The sequence below is a fragment of the Neovison vison genome, chromosome 7 (genome assembly GCF_020171115.1).
Source record: "Neovison vison isolate M4711 chromosome 7, ASM_NN_V1, whole genome shotgun sequence".
Classification (NCBI taxonomy): Eukaryota; Metazoa; Chordata; class Mammalia; order Carnivora; family Mustelidae; genus Neogale; species Neogale vison.
In genome coordinates this window covers 9,487,061-9,507,798 of record NC_058097.1, presented here as the reverse complement: position 1 = coordinate 9,507,798, position 20,738 = coordinate 9,487,061, and the positions used below count along the sequence as shown (strand labels likewise).

Below are 20,738 nucleotides of genomic sequence, written 5' to 3'. Positions count from 1 at the left end.
CTTAAAACTCCTATGGAACTTGTACTCACTCTTCAGACTAGAGCAATGATTAACAGTGGCTAACACCTAGAGAGCACTCTGACACCAAATTCAGAGCTCCTACTCACTAAATCAAAGATAACAACTATTTTATATGTATAGAAAACCTACTCCAGGTCAGACACCGTTTCAAGAACTTTCTATATATTAACACATTGTTCCTCATGATGACCCTGTGAGGTGCAGTAGGGAAACTTAGCACACAGAAGTTAGGTGACTTGCCTAAAGATGCCCAGCTAGTAAGTGGCAGAACTGGGATTCAAAACTAGGTGTGTGGCTCTGGAACTTAACCATAGCTGCAGGGATTGCAGATTTTACAAGCGTTCATTTCACAGACATTCCCTGAGACAATGCAGATGCACCATGACATGAGTCATTAATCATTTCTCTGCTTTGTTTTTGTGGGAAGCCAGCCCATGGACAAATACATGACTCTCCTAGAGCTGGCCCCCAGGCCTTCAGGGGACGTACATTATAAAGAATTTCATGCATGAACCTAATTCCTGCTTTTGACTTGTCTTTCTCACACTTATTTTCCTAACAGTATGATTTTCCCATTTCAAAAAGTACATATCAAAATCTTTGGCGAGCTTTTGGGAGCTCCCACAATTCAGGAAAGAGGCGGGATATTAATAAACACCCCAATAATGTAAACATTGTGAATGTTCCTATGTGCCCATCACATTCCACTCTGCCTTCTGATTTAAACGATTCACCACTTCTCCTAGAGCCTTTAGAAACTGGAACTTGGCATTCTAAATTCTAACCAGCATCAAAGGAGATGCAGTTAAATCAGAACAAAGCAGCTGATAACCATTTCTGGACTATTCACTTACTTTCATGTCTGAAGTGGGGGATGAGAGGCCAGAAGGGAGAGAGCCACACTTGCCACCTGTGCGTATCCCGTCAAGGATGTTAGTGCCATCGGCATTTTGGGTCTGGATATCTCTTTGTATATCTCTTTATACTGTGGGATGTTTACCAGCATCCCTGGCTTCTACCCACTGGATGCCAGTAGATTCCTCTCCCTTCCAGTCACCACAGCAAAAACACTCCCAGACTTTGCCAACTGTCCTTCAGATGAGAACCGCTGGCTTTGTCCCAACACTATGGCTCCTCGCTCCACCGCGCTGTGCCTTCTGCCTGTATCACTCTTCCTCTGCTGGATTCCTACCCACCTCTCCAGCTGCACCATCGTTCCGCCTAAGAAAGCTGCTCTTGTGGCTGGGTCACCATCCCACCGAGTCTCCACCACACTTGGTAGACTTCCCTACCACCCCACTCCTTCCCTACTATTCATAAGCTAAACTCTTCCAGAAGCCTGGAAGGAAGCACTCTAGCACGGTCTGCAGCTGAGAGCTATGAAGCACAGAGAGGAGCAGGGAGCACAAGTAGTCCCAGGATTCATCTCCAGAGCGGGCAATTCTAAACCTGGGCCTCAGGGTTCCAACAACATGTGGCCTGATAGCTATTCTCAGGACGTTTGTCTCTCTCTCCCACCCAGACCTCATGCTCGGCGCAGAAGCCTCACTCTGCACTCCCAGCGCTGCCTGGCTGCATGGCTGTTTGGAAAAAATACCCCAACAAGGACCCCCCTCAACCCCCACCCCACCGGGTCCCCTGGGCCCTGCCCTGCTGCAGCCCTGTTCTCTACCTGACAATACAGTGAACGTGGCTGCCGTTGGCTCCCTGTAACGGGCACCTTCTCTCCTTCCAGTGGTGGCAGGTCGAGAAGGTGAACCCCATCAAGCTCTACGAAGAGAACAAAGTCATCGCGGGGTTTTCCCTTTTGAACCTGCTCTTCAAACAGGGCCGTGCGGGCCTCATTCGAGGAGTGGTGGACAAACTCATTGGGCTCTACAACCAGAAGAAGATCAAGCCCGTGGTAGACTCCCTTTGGGCCCTGGAGGAGGTAAGAATGACGCTGTTCCCCAGCAAATAATCTCTGCTGAGCCCAGGGAGATTTGGGCAGATGCACAGTATTTTATTCAAAGATTATTCTCCGGGTTTGTTTGCTTTAAATGAGGGTCCGAAGAGTCATTGTCCTATAGCACTGGGCTTCGGAGGTAAGAAATTCTCTACGTTCCCTAGTGATTCTCAAATCATGTGCCTCAATGTACCACTTGTACTATGAACCGTTCTCAGGCCACCAAGTTTTCGCGGGTGTGGACGAACTCCCGGCTTCTCAGAGGGCAAGACTATGGCTGCAGCATCGTTTGTATCATCCCCTTGTGGGTGGATGACATCAAGGTGGGGGCAGACAGTGGCTCAGAGCCAAAATGTTTTGTGTGCTAGACTCAGGGGCTGGGACACCCTGCGAGATGAGATGCTGTTAGCTGTCCCAGTGGGCACGAATACTGGGTCTAGTAATGGATGGAGTGTGTTTGTTAATGGATCTGCCAAAAGTTCTCGGATTGGAAGTGTTCCTTGATCATGAAAAAGATCAAGACTCTGTCACGTAACGTTTCAGGACACTGAAGCATGAACTGGCTGCATTGGGGCAGGTGGGACGTGCTAGGAGGAGGCAGGGTCTAGAAGAGCCTCCGGGGTCCAGGAAGTTCCTGGTAGCTACCTGTGTGGAGAAAATAAAGAGGTACAGCCCAGGTTTAAAGAGACATTTCACTGAGTAATCTTCCTCGGTCGGGCCGTTGGCTTCAGGGAGCCATGAAGCTCCCTCAGAAATACCTTAAAATATGTGGGAATGTGTTCTGTGTTTGTTTGGTTTTTGTATTTTGCATGGGTGAGTACCTCCCAATGCAAGAAATCTTTTATGCTTTGGGGAGTCACAGACATCCTTGGGAAAGCTAACGAACATAATGTTCTGTGGAACAGATAGCAGGTCCTGTCCTGCAATAGAGCTGGTGCCGTTTGCCTAATGAACTGTGTTGGCCAAAATCCCATGGCTCCCCTAAGCACACAAATTGCCCTAGAAAAAGCTTTGCGGGGGTCCCCATGTAATCAAGTAGATCTGGCCTTGGGTGGATGGACCAGAGGTACACCTGTATTTGCCGCTCATTCGGCAGTATCGTGAATGGTTTTTTCAAAAATCAGCCACCAAAACCCTGGTGTCTTCTGCTGAAGGAAATACAGGCTTATTGTAGGAAAGTCCTAAATTAAGAACAGAAGCGTAAGGAGAAAATGAACTACAAGTGCACATTCCAGAGATAACACTGCCAACATTTTGGCTTGTGTCCTTCCAGTCTTTTTTTCTTTTGCAGATGGTCACTATGATTCAGTTTCCTGTTAAATCAGATAATCATGCATTCCTTCTGCTGTGTAATTTTCCAAGGTGGTTGGCCTACTGTTATAGTTTTCGTGGAAATGTTTTTAATTCACCGAGTCAGACATCCGTGCAGTATTCACGGTGGTGTCTCAGTGACATAAAGAAGGGCTGATTGCATGGTTGCTCGTTCTCAGTGATCAGAGAGGAGAGAAAATGGGGGGTAGTAGTCAAGACAAGGGCTAGGAGATGAACTTGACTGTGGGACAAGGAAGAAGGCTTAAACTCAGTGTTCAAAAGGGAAGCATTTAACTGAGAGTTGACCCCTGGAGGAGGGGTCCGGTTCACCCATTGTGTCCTTATTCTCATAACTGAAATCACTGCTTGGTCACAAAAGATACTGGATGATTACTACGTGCCCAGCACTGTGCAGATGCTCAAGACACAGTGGACGACAGCCAAGATACGTGGGTTTCACATTTGGAGGGATGGGGGAGGTACAGAGGATTCTGGGCAGTGAACAGAAATCAGCAGGGTATTTGCCAATTGTCCTAGGTTTCTGAAAGGAATTAAATTAGGGTGTATGTTGGCAAGTAAGTGGAGTAGAGAGACAGTTTCTACAGACCAGTGGTATTCAACTTCTTTCTCCTTGTTACCTGCCCCTGCGGGAGACTTTTTAGACTTCTCTTCCAGATGAATCCCCTCTATGATATTTTAATACCATGGGTATACTATCTCTCTCGTTAACAATTCAGCTACCTACCTTTGCTCTAGCAGGCTATCCTTCTGGTTATGTCCTGCATGTGTATCTGTGCTTTACAGAGTAAAAGAGTAAGATTTTTTTTTCATCCTCCAAGAACCAGTTTTCACCCCTGTGAGGCTGGTATCGCTCCCATCGAAACTGCCTTCTGTAGAATGACTTCACACAAGAAAGGTTATGTGTCATTGGCGCTGGGACATGAAAGAGGCTGAAAGCTATAAAGAAAGTGCCTGCAAGGCAGAGAGACCCTCAAAAGTAAAAGGACAAGGATTAGAGGGATCGGTTATGTGGCCCCTTTCCACAGGTTGGTATGAGCAAATGTGGGAATGCTCTTTATCCAAAGGATACATAGTGATTCAAAGGGTACCTGCACCCCAATGTTTATAGAAGCAATGTAGCTTAACTACAGAAAAAGCCTGGATGAATGGATAAAGAAGATGTGGTGTATATCTGTGTATCGTATGATTTCACTCATATGTGAAATTTAAGAAACAAAACACATGAGCCTAGGGGAAAGGAAGGAAAAATAAAGTACGAGGAAAAGAGAGAGGGAGGCAAACCATAGGAGACTCTTCACTATAGGGAACAAACTGGGCATTGCTTGGGGGGAGAGATAGGGGGACGGGGTAACAGGGTGATGGGCATGAAGGAGGGCACTTGAAGTAATAAACACTGGGTATGAAACTGATAAATCACAGGATTCTACCGTGGAAACTAATAATATAGTATGCTAATTAAATTGAATTTAAATTTTTTAAATGGTTAAGGAAAAGAAAAAAAAAAAAAAAGGACTGTCTGACTTGGTGAGCAGGGACCAGAGAGAAATCCGGATTGTAGCCTAAGCCCCGTGGGAGGCAGCTGACAGGTCATGGTCAGAACGTGCCATATTGGGACCCTAAGGATATGATCCACCAGGGAAGAAGCAAAAATGGTGAGGCTGGGGGCTAGGCTGCAGCTGCAGAAGTCTGATATTCAAGGAAGCTCTTGACCGACTTAGGAATGGGAGGGGGCGCTAAGCTGAGCTCAGCTCTCATTAGGGAGGGTCTGCTCACTTAAGGCAGTGGGGGACAGAGGAACCCCGTGCATGTGGGAGTTAAGTCAGGACAGGCTCGGCCGAGGAAGCAGAGCAAGGCTCTCAGGACCCACACTGACCAGAGATGGGAAGCTTAGGCAAAGCTGTGGTGGACTGAGTAATGGATCCTATCCAGGCAAGTTGGGGGACTTTATCCCAAATACTTCCCAAACTCGCCTACTTGCTTTCCTTTCCACTCAGGGCACTGTGGCCTGAGCTGGCCTCCCTCCTGCAGTGAGCTCCTGACTGGCCCCTCCCTTCTACCTCCCATTCTCCACCAGCAGCCCAAGTGGACTTGTCTCTCCCTAACCCAGACTGTGTCCGCCCCACTTAAAATCCCCACGTGACTTCCCACTGCACCTGATACGCAGTCTGAACTCTTTCCTGGACTGTACAGCCTTGTCTGGTCGTAACTCCTGCCCCTCTCGTCATCTTCTCGCTGTCCACCTCCCCTCCTCCATCTGAGTTTCAGTGGCCTGCGTGTCCCTGGTCCCGAAACTACCTAAGCCTTCGGGAATGGAGGTACTTTGAACACTCCTCCAGATTTCAGAGCTGCTTCCTTCCACCCATTCATACCTCAGCTTCCAAGTGACCTACATAGAGAGGCCCTCCCCCAAGCCCCTCCTGAAAGGGGCTTCCTACACAGCCACCCACCCAGGGGGTTCGTTTTACTCTGTTCAACGATCTCCATTGTATTCATCACTGGTTGAAATGATCTTGGTCATCTATTGGTTTGTTGAGACTCTTGTCTCCCTTCCACTAGAAAGTAAACCGCAGAGAAAGACCCCGACTGTGCCGTTCAAGACCCCAGTGACTGGCACAGTTGATGCTCAACAAACAGGCATTTCATGAGTGAACTGATGAACCCAGCAATACACGGGAACAGGACTATGCCGGTATTGTGTAGGTTCAACAATAGCTATGCATTGAATGAATGAATAAATGAGTCAATGAACAAGACATACTAAGACAAGGTGTTACTACTTTAAGACAACTTGGGCGCAATTGGCATTTTGGCCAAGCCATCCTTGGCTGGGGGTGGGGGCTGCCCTATGCTTTGTAGGATTTTTAGCAGCATCTCTGGTCTCTGCCCACTAGATACCAGTAGCGCCCCCCCACTGCCAGCCATGACAATAAAAGATGCCACTAGACATGGTTGAACGTCTCCTGAGTGGGATGAGAGGAGGGGCAAAACCTCCACTAGGTGAGAAACACTGCTTTAAAAGAAGCCATATTGGTTAAGATTGTCACTAGGAAAACAAAGCAATCACATGTTCCTATGGCAAGCTAGTCATCCACAAAGGGGAGACAGACAGCCGTTGCCTGTTTGCCAACAAAAACGTCCACGGCCACTCATCAGGAACACCCACCAACTTTCTGGGGGTTCTTTTCCACAATATTTACAGACATCTGTTTAGAGCTGCAGTTGGGCCAAACTCAAGTTATTTATCAAGCCCACGCGACTCTTCTGGGCTCCAGGAGAATAGAGCGTGCTTATTACTGGCGAACCTCAGAGAGATGACTGTAATGCTCTTCCCCTCCCCTCTGGTAAATGATTTCATAAAATTGCTTTTCAGGCCAGCTCTGGAACTTCATCGATGGAATATGAAACCCATAGGGATTAAAAGAAGATTTTCTTGGGCTCTCTGAGCCCGCAGACTAGAAGATTTAATAATTTCAGAAACGATTTAGTGTTTCTTTTTAGCCATCTGTCTTTGACTTTATTGTAAATTTAATACACGAAGCAGAGATATGCGCCAGCTTCAGGTTTGCCTCCAGATATTAAATGTGCAGCTGTACATTAAGTTAGAAAAAAGCTCATCTTTCTGAACAGTTCAGAGGTGGGAAAGGAATGAGACATATTTGTCAACCAAGCAGCAGTGACATTACTGAGACCTACTATGTGCTAGTACTATTTTAGGGTTCCCCGACCCTTAAGTTTATGGTTTAGTTTCTGAGACAACACCGAGGTGTTGGTCATGGGGTACTGTTTTCAAGGGCAATTGGATTTGAAAACGAGAGGGAATGATGTTAATTAAGAATAAGTGCTCACAAGAGGCTCTAAGAACGAGGTGGGACTTGGTTGAGATCGGAAGGATACAAATTCTCTGGATGACGTTGGGGTTACAAAACAGGGCACTCCAAGCCGGGGGGACAGTGACAAAATCTCAGAAGCAGGAGTGTGGGGTAAGTGGGGTTGAGAGGTCTGAGCAAAACACGGAGCAGAGGTGGCTGGCGAAGGAGGAGAGGAAGTATGTTTGGTCAACGGAGTCACACTGACAGCCTTCGCCGCCAAGCAGAGAAGTAGGAGTTGACGTTCTAGGGGAGGTGATTGCTCTCTGAGAGTGTGGCCTAAGGAACATGGCACCATCTGACTCTTTCAATTTCCGGAAGCCCGTCCTGGTCCTAAGTGTGATGCTAGTGTGATACACCTGTGACTATATAGCTTTGATTACCAACGCCTTTGCCCACCTGCTGTTTCAGCACACGGGGAGGACTCTGTGACGAGCTGACCCGTGTACCCCCTCCAATTCCTATGTGGAAGCCCTGGCCCTCAGGACTTCGAGTGGAACTGTATTTAGAGGCAGGGCCTTTAGAAAATTAATTTGGTTAAAATGAGGCCTTGGGGGTGGGCCCCCATCCTGTCTGCCTGTTGTCCTTCTAAGAGGAGGAGATTAGGACAGACAGACAGACACCAAGGTTGGACACACAGAGAGACCGTGTCAGGACACGGTGAGAAGACAGACATCTGCAGGGGCAGGAGAGAGGCCCCAGAATGTAACCAACCTTTGCTGGCACTCACCTGGGACTCCCAGCCTCCAGAATGGTGAGAAAATACAGTTCTTGTTGTTTGGGACTCCAAACTATGGCATTTTGTTATGGCGGCCCCAGCAAACTCATACAGGGTTGCACGGAGATCTTCAGCAGTTTTAAAATCTTTTTTTTTTTTATTAAAGGGATGGTCTGTAGCATTTTACAAGATTATTTATGTAATTGTCTAGGTTTGCACTCTCTGATATGGTACCACTAGCCACAGGTGGCTATTTAAATGTAAATTAATTAAGTCAAATTAGAGAGTCAGTTCCTTAGGGGTCCTAGGCACATTTTAAGTAGCCAATAGTCACATATGGCTGGTAGTTACCATATTAGACCATGCAGAGATAGAAGAACGTGCCTGTTATTGCCGAAATCCTGCTGGAGCTGATCTAGGAAATGACGTCATCCTTCTGTTTGAAAGTAGGAGAAAATCTGCCACCCCAGCAATGTGGCATGATTACCTTTTAGCAAATTATGTTAATTATGCCCTTCCTTGTACAGCTCTCTTTGCCTCGACTGTCGTGAAGCTAACTATCCAAATGCAGTCACTTATTTAAGTGACCCTCATTGTAGTTCCCCTGCGTTTTTCCCTTCATGTTAAGAGTTGGGGTTTAATTACATGTGTGCCTTTCATCTTATGCCATCACAAAACCTGTACAGAGACAGGTCTGCCTAAAAGAATCAAGGAAGAAAAAATAATACAATGCTGAGCTTGATAGGGACATTTACTTGTCCTCAGCAAGAGGGTGACTTGCTAAGAGACAGATTAATGTTGAAACTGGGGAGAGATAGTGGAATTACCCAAGAGACAAGGCCAGGTGGGCGGTGCGATTGTCAGTGCAAAGAAATGGCAGCTTTGGGGCACCTGGGTGGCTCAGTGGGTTAAGCCTCTGCCTTCATGCTCAGGTCATGATCTCAGGGTCTTGGGGTCAAGCCCCGAGTCAGGCTCTCTGCTCAGCGGAGAGCTTGCTTCCCCCTCCCTCTTCCTCCCTTGCTCCCCCTAGGCCTCTCTGCCTACTTGTGATCTCTCTCTCTGTCAAATAAAAAAAAAATTAAAAAAAAAAATGGCAGCTTTCAACTGCAACACCAGACTGGGAAGTTAACAGAAGATGAAGCCAGGCATCGGACACAGTTGTCCAAAGTCAAGCTAAGGAGGCAACTCCAAGAGAAACCATGGAAAGTCCCACTTAATTATGGCAGATGGCAACTGGCTGGCATGGCCCCTCTTTAAAGATTCAGAAGCTTCTTCTGAGGCATGGTTGGGGGTAGGGAGGGTATTTTAAAGACATCACCCCAAAGCAGGCAATGTGTACATCATGGGTACATTAGTTTGGAGGACACACTGCGGGCATATGGTCTGGCCAGGAGGTCACTGCAGATTTTGAGGCATGGGTAGTGAGCCCCAGACAGAAGCCGGGGCAGCGGAATGGGAGAGACTAAGTGAGTTGGAGTCGTTGGAAAGAATGAAAATTGGAAATAAAAGAGAAGCAGGAGTCAGAGATGACCCGTTGTCTTGTAACCTGGGACACCGGGAGTGGGGTGCTGGCAAATACCATTTTACTCAGCAGTGGTAGATGCTACCGCAAAAAAATCTCAAGAGCTTGGTTGTAAGTTTGGTTTGAGGGTGATGGTGGAACATGCAGGTGGAGATGTCCACAAGTCAAACCCCTAGTCACACGGAGATGAGAGAGGGGGATACTGGCTGCTACCATTACTACTGCTGCTGCTCCTGCCGCCAGTTCCAGAGGATTCACTGTGCGTCGGGCACTGTTCCAAGTGTTCTGCACGTATCAAATCATGTGGACCGCCCAACAGCCCTAACACCCATCCTCCTGGTCACAAATGTCAGGCTTTCAGGAAGCTACACTTGCCCCAAGCTCCTGCTGATACTGAATTTAATGAAAATCTGAAGCCTGGGGAAGTCTGATGCAGAAAAGTTAATGAAAAAAATGGCAAGGAATAAATTCAATGAACAAAAGAATAAGCAAAATAATCACATTAGCGAACACTTAGCATGGCTTGTCTCTGTGTGCTGAGCACCTTCTGTTGATTAACTAACTCACTGCATCCCCACAGTAACCTCGAGTGAGGGTACTGTTACTATCACCATGGCACAAACGAGAAAATGGGTTCGTGACGAAGGTGCCCCAGGTCACACAGCTGGTGCATGGCCAAGCTGGCAGTCACACCAAGACAGATCGGTTCTTGAGTCCATGCCACTTCTCTGTGGCCGAGGGAAGAGGGCTAAGGCCAGAACTCCAGCATCCCCCAGCTTTCAAGCAGCAGGCAAAAGAGGAGGCATCCACAGACAGGGCAGTGGCACGGGGACCACTATGGCCGTCTGACAGGTCATTAGTGTCGGCTGCTGCTGCTGACAAGTCGGGAAGTACATAGAGGAAAAGCCTTTGGATTTGGCCCTGGGTCATGTTGACCGTACAGAAAGCCCTCTCAGTAAGATGATGAGGGCAGAAGCCTGGATGCAGAGGGTCAGGAAGGGAATGCGTGGGTAAGGCAGGCTGACAGCCAGCATAAGCCTCCCATGGAGCAGAACAAAAGCCCCGAAAACAGCCAGGAGGAGCAGGCTCCAGGGCGGGGCTGTTTAGAAAGTGGACTAGTGGTTGCCTAGTGCTGGGGGCTTTGGGGGAGAATGAAAAGGACCACTAAGAGGTATGGTGCTTCTGTTTGGAGGGATGAAAATGGTCTAAAATGACAGGTGGCTGCCCATCGCTGACTATACGGAACCCATTGCATTGTATACATTACATGCACTATAATTCATTTTGCGGTACGACAGGCAAATCACATCTCAGTAAGCCTGTTACATCGTTGGGAGGGATGGAGAGAAGGGCTGTGTAGAGTCGGGATAAGGGGAGATGGGCGGAGGTACAGCTTGGCAAGTCCAGATCCCCGGCCTCAGTCCTTACAGCATCCTCCCTGCACGGCCTCGTGAAACCTTCCGTGTATCCTGGCCCCTTCCCCTAGTTTCCAGATGAGGAAACTGAGTCCCCAGGAGTGACGGCTAGTTTGCTTCATGTCCCTAAGCTTCATTCTTCCTTTGCCGCACGTCCCCCTTTCTCTCAAGGAGAATCCTAGATTTTTCAGTTCAGCACAGTCACTCCTGCCCCACACGCACACACACGTTCCCAATTCCACACACGGCCCAGGTCCCGTGGGTTTTCTGCAGCTCAAACATCCCAGCACCACCCTGTCCGCAGGCCGCGCCAGGCACCCGCCCTCCACCCTGCTCTGAGCTGCCCAACAGATGAGCCAACGGAGACACAGCTCTGGCTGGCTCGTCCGCGGGGTGGGGCCGCCACCACCACCAATGCTGGAACCAATCCTGCAGGAACCAATCCCGCACACACCTTGACTTTAATGTAGAGACCCATTTCAGGCTTCTGACCTGCACAACTGTTAAGAGAATCAATTTGTGTTGTGTTCCACGACTGAGTTTGGGCGGGGGAGGGGGAGGGGGCGGTTGTTACAGCAGCAATTGGGAATTAAGACCTCATCTATTCAGCAAATACAGAGCTGGGCTCTGAAAACGAACCTGTAGTGGGAAGATGTGGGTCCACATTGAGGGAGCAGCCAGGGTGGCAGAAATGAACAGCCAGATGGTTGCGTACGTAGGATGTAAAACCCACAGGAAGAGAGGGGAGACCGAGGCGTATCCTACAGCCTGGGCCCAGGCCCGGAAGAGGGAGAGAGGGAGAGGAGGCTGGCACATCCGAACCCTGGGGAAAGGTGCATGTGGCTGAGCGGGAAGTGCTGGGGAGGCCAGGAGGCCGACCGTGAGAACGGGGGGAGGAAGTGGAACAGGCAAGGCTCCCACCACTGGCCAGCTGTGCCATCCTCACTCCGGCCAACTGGACCGTTGCGGTTCTTCAAGAACCCAGGTCTCCGTGGCCCCGTGCCTGTCTTCATGCTGTTCTCGGTTATTTCTGCCTAGTATGCCCTTTTCTCACCCCTGTCCCGTGAAATTCCTGCTCCCCCTTCACGATTCAGGGATGGCATGGGCTCTCCTGCAACAGGACCCCCACATTCCCCAGTTCTGCCATGTCCCCCAACCCCAAAAGAGGAACCCCTGGGCTTGTCGCCGCCATCAACATGTTCATGGACAGTTACCTGTGAAAAATGGAGGAAAGGGGAGGAAAAAAGATAAATGGAGAAAATAATGGTATGTTCCAGCAGTTTCTAGTTGGAGGACTTAAATGATCTCATGCCTGAGGGCTCTTAAGTGCTTGCTAGCCATTAGTCCTGAAGGGCAATGCAGATGTATCCCCCTCCCGCCGCCAGGCTGAGATCTTTGGGGCCAGGGGCTCTCAGGCAAGATACCAAGCAAGGAGAACACAGGGTACGCTGTGGAGAAGATTTCTGGGGCCTCCAGGCAGATGTGTCCGTCAGCCCGGTGCAGCATCTAAGCATCCAGGCTCTAACCAGACAATTTTGTATCCACCAGAGACCACGGCGTGGTGCCGGATTAGGGTTATTCACAGCTAAGCACTCCTCCTGGGAGCTCAGCAACGAGTACATTTCTGCGATGAAGAAAATGATCGCTTTTGCCTTCATGTCTATCGTTCGGCTGAACATACATCACAAAACTGGAGTTTCTTGTGAGCCAGGCACGGAGTCAATGCAGGCTGCTCTTGACTATTTTTGAAAGACCTAGACAAAATTCTGCTGCTTCCAAGGCTGGAAATGCCTGGTTGCTTCTGTTTGCTTTCCATGTCGATGGAGCAATCACTTTATAGGTCTCATTTGCAAGGTGACACCAGAAGGACCATTTGCAAATATTTTCCGAGGTATCTGTACTGATGTGTTAATCACAGATTCTGATCTACTCGCTAGCAGCAGAGAAGGAAGAGAACTCTGCGGCAGACTGGGTCGTCGGAACACTAGAGCGCACACTTATGTCAGAGAATGTACAAAGAAGGGCCGTATCCTGGCAGGTGGGCACGCTGTGGATTTTGCTTCCCCTGCCACCTGCGGAAGGTGCTCTCCACCCTGGGCATCCCTTTCCTCCATTGAAAATGGGCTGCCATAGCCAAGGACCACAGGCTGAATGGCTTAAGACAACAGAAATGTATTAGTCTCATAGTTCTGGAGTCAGAAGTCCCAGATCAAATTGTCGGTGGGGTTGGTCCCTTCTGAAGGTTTATGGCATCTTTGTGGTTCCTTGGCTCATAGACACGTTACCCCATGACTGCCTCTGTGTTCACATGGGGTGCTGTGTGAGTGTGTCTCCAAATCTCCCCTTCTTATAAGGACGACAGTCATTGGAATAAGCCTCACCCTACTCCAGGGTGACCACATCTTAACTAATTACATCTGCAAAGACCCTCTTTCCAAATAGTCACATGCTGAAGTCCCGGGGGGTTAAGACTTCAACATACGAATTTTCAACGAGGGCCTGAATTCAACACACAACAGATGGTGAGTCAGATGTACTCAGGATGGGAAAATGTTTTGTGAACTGTAAAGGGTTTGAAGAGATAAATTTTTATATAAGGGTTAAAAGAACAGGCTCCAGAATCAGGCCAGGTCCTCCTTCCACGGGTGATAGATGTGAGGCCTTGAGAAAGCCACCTGAGTTCACTTCTCTAGGCTTCCCTTCTTCATCTGTGAAATGGGGATAGCAGCAGTACTTCCCCTATCGGGTTGTCATGAAAATGTCATAGATGGTGTGGGGCCAGGCTGTGGGGCTTGTTCTAGCACCCTGTAGACGTCAGCTCTGTCCCCATCTGGGCAGGGATGGGTTGGGTGTGGCCCTGCCTTTCTGTGTCTTATAATTCACCCTCCCAGGGCTGGCCACCCCCTGGTCTGCCACCACTGTGACGCCAACAGCGGTTTTACCATTGCTTCTGGCCTTTTGCTTTTACTCCCTTCCAAAGGCATCTGTGGGCGCTGCTTTCTGAAACAGAAGCTCTAAGCAGCCCCAGTGATAAACACATGCTCATGTTCAGATTCTGGTTCTCCAGCCCTCTAGACTCTGATCTGGGAGCTTGTTTGGGGCGGTGCTGCCAGGAAAGGGCCGTGCTCTGGTTAGTCACTCAGTCAACTCCAAGTGAGCAGCTGCCTGCGGAGCCCCGGGTGAGGGACAAAGGAACGACGGTGGAGCCAGTTTCACATTGACACTGAACCAGGCACCGTCCTGGGCGTTTTCAGGCCTGGGCTCCTCTAGACTCACGGCAGCCCTGAGGACTGTAAGGAACTGCCATTTTCATGCCGTAGAGAGGACACGGAGAGGGGTGAGTGACGTGGACGAGAGCGTGGAGACAAAGGTGCTAAAGCCAGAACTCAGCTCTCAAGCTCGCTCTCTCCTAAGCCGTGTTCGTGGCCGTAGCCTGGCCCCTTCAGAAGTGGGGGTGACTGTGGCCTGGGCCCTTCTCTCTGCTTGCCCAGTCTCCCTGATTGGAGGCAACTTGGTTTAGGGGAAGAGGAGTGGGTTTCAAGACCTTGGTGCTTCCTTCCCTAACTCCAGTGAATGCAGGCGGGTGACTTTGGGTTACAAGCCTCAGTTTCGTGATTCTGTGAAATGCGGCTGATCGCCCTTGCTCTTCTTGCTGGTTTTAAAGTCTAGTGCAAGCCATGTGTACGCTGTAAACTGCGTGCTGTCTAGAAATGCCTCGGAGTGGGTGCTCAGTGCGACCTTCCTTTCTTCCTTTCCATATCCCTTCCCAAAAGACATTTTCGTGGCTTCCCTGGCACAGACACACACTATCCTTCAGGGGATTTATTCTACAGACCCCTGCTGGGTGAGCATGGGGACATGGTGATTAAGCTGACAGCCACTCGATGCTCACCTCAACCCTCTGTAGGTGGCCCAGTTATGTGTGTGACTCAGATGAGAAGGTTGAGGCCAAGAGAGATGATGCCTCCCCCAAGATACAGGAATCTAATGGCAAACCCCTGACCGCGGGCTGTGCTTAGAAGTGCAGAGGTCGGGACGCCTGGGTGGCTCAGTTGGTTAAACAGCTACCTACGGCTCAGGTCATGATCCCAGCATCCTGGGATCGAGTCCCACATTGAGCTCCTTGCTCGGCAGGGAGCCTGCTCTTCCCTCTGCCTCTGCCTGCCATTCTCTCTGCCTGTGCTCACTCGCTCTCCCTCTCTGAGACAAATAAATAAAATCTTAAAAAAAAAAAAAATAAGCGCAGAGGTGACATTTCAGAGGCTGCATCCCCCCTCCACCTTCTCTTTGCACAGCATTTCGCTAGCCTTTGGGGCATCAAGCCCCCCAGTAAACCCATAGTGACAGGCAGGACAGATGACATTATGCCCATTACACAGGATTTTAAAAAGAGGTAGCCCATCACCGGCTTTGTTCTCATACCTCTGCTGCCCCTCCCCCATCCGCACAGCTGTAGTTGTAAGCGCTCCAGCTGTGCCCATGAGCCTGTTATGATGCTTGCTTAAGGAGGGACACCGCAGCACAAGAAAGTGGAGGTGTCTGGTGTGGCTCCCTGGGGTTAGGGCTTCAACATATGAATTTCGGGGGGGGGAGAGGGGTACACAAACATTCAATCCATAACACTTCCTATATGCCCTAGAGACCTTCCTTTCTCATGCAAGAATTTCAGGTAAAGAGGGGTGCTTTCAATATTGTTTGGGCAACTCCGATTCCTTCCTTCACCCACTTTTTATTTAAGAAAAGACTTTTTTTCACTTTCCATGCAGGTGCATGGAATAATTTTTCATTTGCTTGTTTGCCAACTTGCATTTGTTGAGCACCTACTGTTTGCGGAGCCCAGAACTAGGCCCGGGAGAGGCAGAAAAGCAAAGCGGGAGAGGCAGAAAAGCAAAGCAGCCTTGAGGAGAGTGCTAGCTGGTGGTAAAGCCGGCATGCAAAGAGACAGTGTTTAAAATACAGTGTTGCAAGCTCAGTAATGGGAGAGGGTCACAGGAAAGACTGGCAAATAGGAGGAATTCAACTCTGCCTGAATGCTTACATGGTTACAAAACACCTCCTACCTGTTGAGGGGGAACTGGGCTTTACTTGCATGTTGTGGCCAACTGGTGTGGAGACAATGGGACATTTTGGTGCTCCAAATCCTGAAATAATTTTCCTATGACTATAAAAAGAAGAGTAATATTAAATGTCTTAGCATGGCTTCGTTATCTTTAAGAAAGAAAAAAAAAAAGACTTTGGGGCAGAATCAAGAAAGTGAAAGCGATAGCTGAGCGGAGACACCTGACATTAAGCTCACTGCCCTCCTTCCCTTTGACAAGATTCCAACTTTACTTTTGAGTTCACAGATTTGATGGGGAGGCTTCTTCAGCTCTTCCCTGGAGGAAGCTTCTGAGAGCAAAGACGGAAATACCCCTGCTACCCCCATGGAGTTCACGTTTCTCTTTGGATCAAATGTTACGTCGCTTCCCTGCTCCCGGTTTCCACGTGGCTTCCGTGTGCCTGTGTCCTCCGCGGTCCTCTTATTTGCAAGTTGACTTCCTTCGCTCTGTTTTCCAGGCTGGCAGTCTTCCCCGCATCATTATTCTCTGTTTATGTCATTAGATGCAATTTAGGTTTGTTGTGTTACTGGATCCTCCCTCCATGCTTTGCAAGTGTGACTCACTCTGCAGCTCTCGTCCCCCATGTCTGCGCTTCCCCCAAACTGTGAGCTTATCCCGGCCTGGCAGTGTTGAGAAGCACGCCTTTCAAAAAAAAAAAAAAAAAAAAAAAAAAACGGCCATTAAAAATAGACAGGAGTGGCTACTGCTTCTCTCGCTGGCATTCCAAACATTTTATCAGATCTAGGAAGTCTGGGCTCATGTTGGCTGCAGGTTTAACTTTCTTTTTCCTTTTCCTTGCTGGTTGTGGCCCGAGTTTCCTCTCACCATCCTTCTCTGCAATTCTGGGATGGCCTTGGCACACAGCGGGAATTCCTGTCACCATCTTCCACTCGACAGTGAGTGTGGGATGAACAGGCTCTTCTCAGATGTGCTCAACAGTAAACTTTTTAACAAGTGCTTTCTTTATTCGCTCTTCAAAAAGTTTATTGATACCTACTCTGTGCTGGGGAATGTTACAAGGAAAACAATGACCCCACTGTCTTTGCGTCTAGAGTCTGGAAGGAGAGAGGTCTGGTGTGTAAATCCATCAACTCCGGGACAGTGTGGTTCTCTTGGGAGCACAGCAGGAGCAGGTCTGGGGAAGTCAGGCAGGGCTTCAAGGAGGAGGTGGACTTGATCCGGTTCTCCATTCTGGGCCACGTTCTACTTAACACTGTGCTTATCACAACAGGAGGGTCATGTGACAGATGTCCCTACAGTCAGTTAGAGGGTGTCTTAGGCTGGGATTCCCTCAAAGCAGAGCCTGGGGAACATGCTGGTGTACAAACTTTTATATGAAAAGTGATAAGGAGGAAGGAAAAGTGAGAGAGAAGGAGAACATTCAGGAACCGAAGAAAGGTTATGTTAGCAAAGGCAGCTACTGCTTTCACAAGTGGGTTCCAACTGCATTCTTCCAAGAGACCAAGGTGTTCCCCACAGGAGCCATTATGAGGAGGAGGCAGAGGAAGGGCAGTGGGCAGGACTGGGCTGATGGACAGGCAGAGGCAATATGAGGCATGGACAGGTTCAGAGTCCCAGGGATGCAAGTCCAAATTCTGTCTCCTCCCTCTCTAACAAGTGACCCGGTCACTCCGAGCCCTTGTCTCCTGAGCTGCCGAAGTCAGATCGGCTGTAGGTAGACTGGATGAGTGAGCACCGCTAGACCCTCAGTTCTTGGGGAGACTCCAGAAATGCATCTCAGAACTGCCTTCCACAGACACTAGAGGAGGAGTGTGATGACCACTGACCACCAGCCCCCATTAGTGAAAGGGGCTGCCACAGGCACCCACTCCCCAGGACTTCTGGGCTGTGCATGCCTGTCCCCCACTTTCACATCAGGGACACCTTGGGGTGAGGCACGGGTATGAGCAGAGCCTGAGGCACTGCCTCAAGCTGGTCCCAGCGGCAGTAGCTAGAGTATCAAGGGGACCCAGAAGATACAAAGTGCCGCGGAAGAGGGGTCTGATGCAATGAATGTTAAGTGTCTTCGGTGAAATAAGACACAGAGACTTATGAAGTGGTACGTCTTGTGAGAGGCAGCACAGAAAGTTCCCAGAAGGAGGTACACACAGTGGGATGCTGATAAATGTTTCAGCAACTGGCCTTGGAGAAGATAGGTCGCGTTTGCCGATTTCTATGGTGTAAATACTCCGACCAGGACCCATAGCAAATTATCAATATGACGTCCTCCCAGAGTGCACCATGGGGAAGAGGCTCGCTCAACCCGCCCTTGGAGCTAGTGTCCCAGGTACACACACCCTGGCCACAGACTCCAGGGTTGACTGACAGACGATACATCACCTGGAGGTTGGACTTCACCAGGCACAGCGCTCATTCCTGCTGGTCTCCCGTATGAGCAAACCCTAGCTGTGGGCTGCTTGACCTGAATACTCTGTGTAAACATATGAATTCTTCCCCCATGGAAAAGAGGGATCCTGAGGCTCCCCTCGATTCCCCAGAGCTCTGGCGAGGGCCCCACTATCTGACGAACAGGCACAAATAACGTTTCCACTTCAAGGGAAGGAAAATGAAAAGTTGAGAAACAGAGCAGCTGCTCTTTCTTCCTACAGGGAAGTTTCAAAGACTTCCAGACAGAGGTAAAAACGGACTTCTCAGGGCATGGTACATGAGCACGGATGCCAGTGATTTGGGAAATTCGGCGTATGGCATCACTTGGCATATGACATGTTAAAGACTTGGAGAAGTCAGCATTAAAGAAACCGTATTAATACCAGTGAAAGCCCACTGCCCAAAGGCGCTACTACATCACTCTCATCAGCATCAGCATCTTACATAGGGCACAGACTGCGTGCCAGGCGTCACGTTGAGTCCTGATGACAAGCAGATAAGATGCAATCACAGTCTCCGTTTCATAGAGGAGAAGGCAATGTCTTAGGGAGATCCAGGAACCCTCCCAGGGTCACATGGCTAATAACGGGCATCTGGACCCCAACAGTCTGACTCCATGGCCTTGCTTGTAACCATGACATGTGAACACTGGGTCCCATCCTGCAGAACAGGGCTGCACCACTCAGGAATAACCAGCCAGTGTCTACACCAGCCTGCTCCATCCAGTAAGGCCAATGTCCAAACTGGAAAGCCAGTTTATTAACTGACAACAAGAAATAACTCCAAACGTAGATCTACAGTATTTTCGGTTAGCCCTGTGTCTCTGTTGAGGGGAGGACAGGGGGATCCAAATGCTAATCAGCCAAGGTCCTTGGTTTTAATAAGGAAGTAACAAGGGGGGACGCCTGGGTGGCGCAGTTGGTTGGACGACTGCCTTCGGCTCAGGGCGTGATCCTGGAGTCCTGGGATCGAGTCCCACATCAGGCTCCCAGCTCCATGGGGAGTCTGCTTCGCTCTCTGACCTTCTCCTCGCTCATGCTCTCTCTCACACTCTCTCTCTCTCAAATAAATTAAAAAAAAAAAAAAATCTTTAAAGAAAAAAAAAAAAAGTTTAAAAAAAAAAAAAAAAAGGAAGTAACAAGGGGTCAATTGGCAGCTTCTGTAACTTGACCTTGCTTCCCACTATCAGCCCAGGGACTGACCCTCTCATCCTCTAGCTTGCTGCCCTGGGCCACTGGGCAACACTTACTGAGGGCCGCGTTATTTTCGCAAGTTCTCTGGTCATCTGCCCTTTTGAGAACTAAAGCTGCTTGTTCACACAGGAAGTATTCAGAGAGCTTTTAGGGCAGCCCAGAACCACGAGAGACTCTCTGAATTATGAAACAGAGCCGTGGTGTGCTGGAGCTGGCTCCTACCAGCTCATGAGAGCCCTCTGTTCGATAGTCAGGAATTCTGCGAGCCAGTCACTCAACAAAACTATGATATTAAATATCAAAGTATATAAACTTCTAGCTTAAAAAATGATACGGTAAGAAAGGGTAATATAGACTTAAAACCCATCAGTTCACAACTATTTTACATTTGACGACCTGTGCTCTTGAGATTATCCACCCGTACTCCATCTGGATGGGGAAAGCACCGTCTCACGTGGCTGTTCTGCATTGCTCAGGATGCTAACTGCAGTGACATCGCTTGGGTAGCCTCACAATCAGCCACAGCAGGAGGATTTATACCACGGAAACCAGGGCTTGAGTTTGTGGGGCTGTGGGCTGTATAAACCCAAGAAAGTAAGGGAGAAAATGTGAATACTGCAGACTGAACTTGAAAAAGTGTCATGGCTGGTGACTGAAGCTGAAAGAAGTGACAGATTATTGAGGAAAATCTGGAAAAGGGTGAGAAATAGCTTAACAGTTGATCAGATATCAATCATAAATCAGGATCAATAACACCAAATCTGTCGGGTCCACCACTCAATTTGTCAAGTCATGATTGAATTGTGACCCTCAGCTGGCTACCAATAGAACGGTTCCATGAAAAACAGCGAAGGCGATCAATGACAATGAGTCAACTATATGGGCTTTAAAATAAAGAGTAGTATGTATCTTGTTATTACCTGTAAATTGTGGGTGATACATTCTCTATGTCAGTGAAATTTATAGTAAATGTGTGCATGTCCATATATGCATATATGTATAAATATATATATATTTTTCAGAGAGTCAGCTGTTAAACATTTACCAGCATACTGCTGGCTGTTGAGCATGATCCTAATACTTGAGAACTTAAAGTCTGTTTGGGAGGGAAAACAAATGGTATGGATAAAAGAAGAATTAGGGGACAAGGAAACATATGACAAAGGAGTACATTGTTTTCTATGGGGAAATGTTGCAGAAAGCCTGTTAAGTAGATGGGAGGGACCCATATGGGAATCA

At 48.7% G+C, this 20,738-nt stretch overlaps 1 protein-coding gene across 1 annotated transcript in view; it reads left to right on the top strand.

Annotated features, from left to right (window-relative positions):
• VAT1L (vesicle amine transport 1 like) overlaps positions 1 to 20,738 on the top strand; it is a 137,376-nt gene that overhangs the window by 72,311 nt on the left and 44,327 nt on the right. The window contains exon 7 of the mRNA XM_044255684.1: positions 1,757 to 1,951. Coding sequence (XP_044111619.1) covers positions 1,757 to 1,951 — 195 coding nt within the window. The remainder of the gene's footprint in view (positions 1 to 1,756; positions 1,952 to 20,738) is intronic.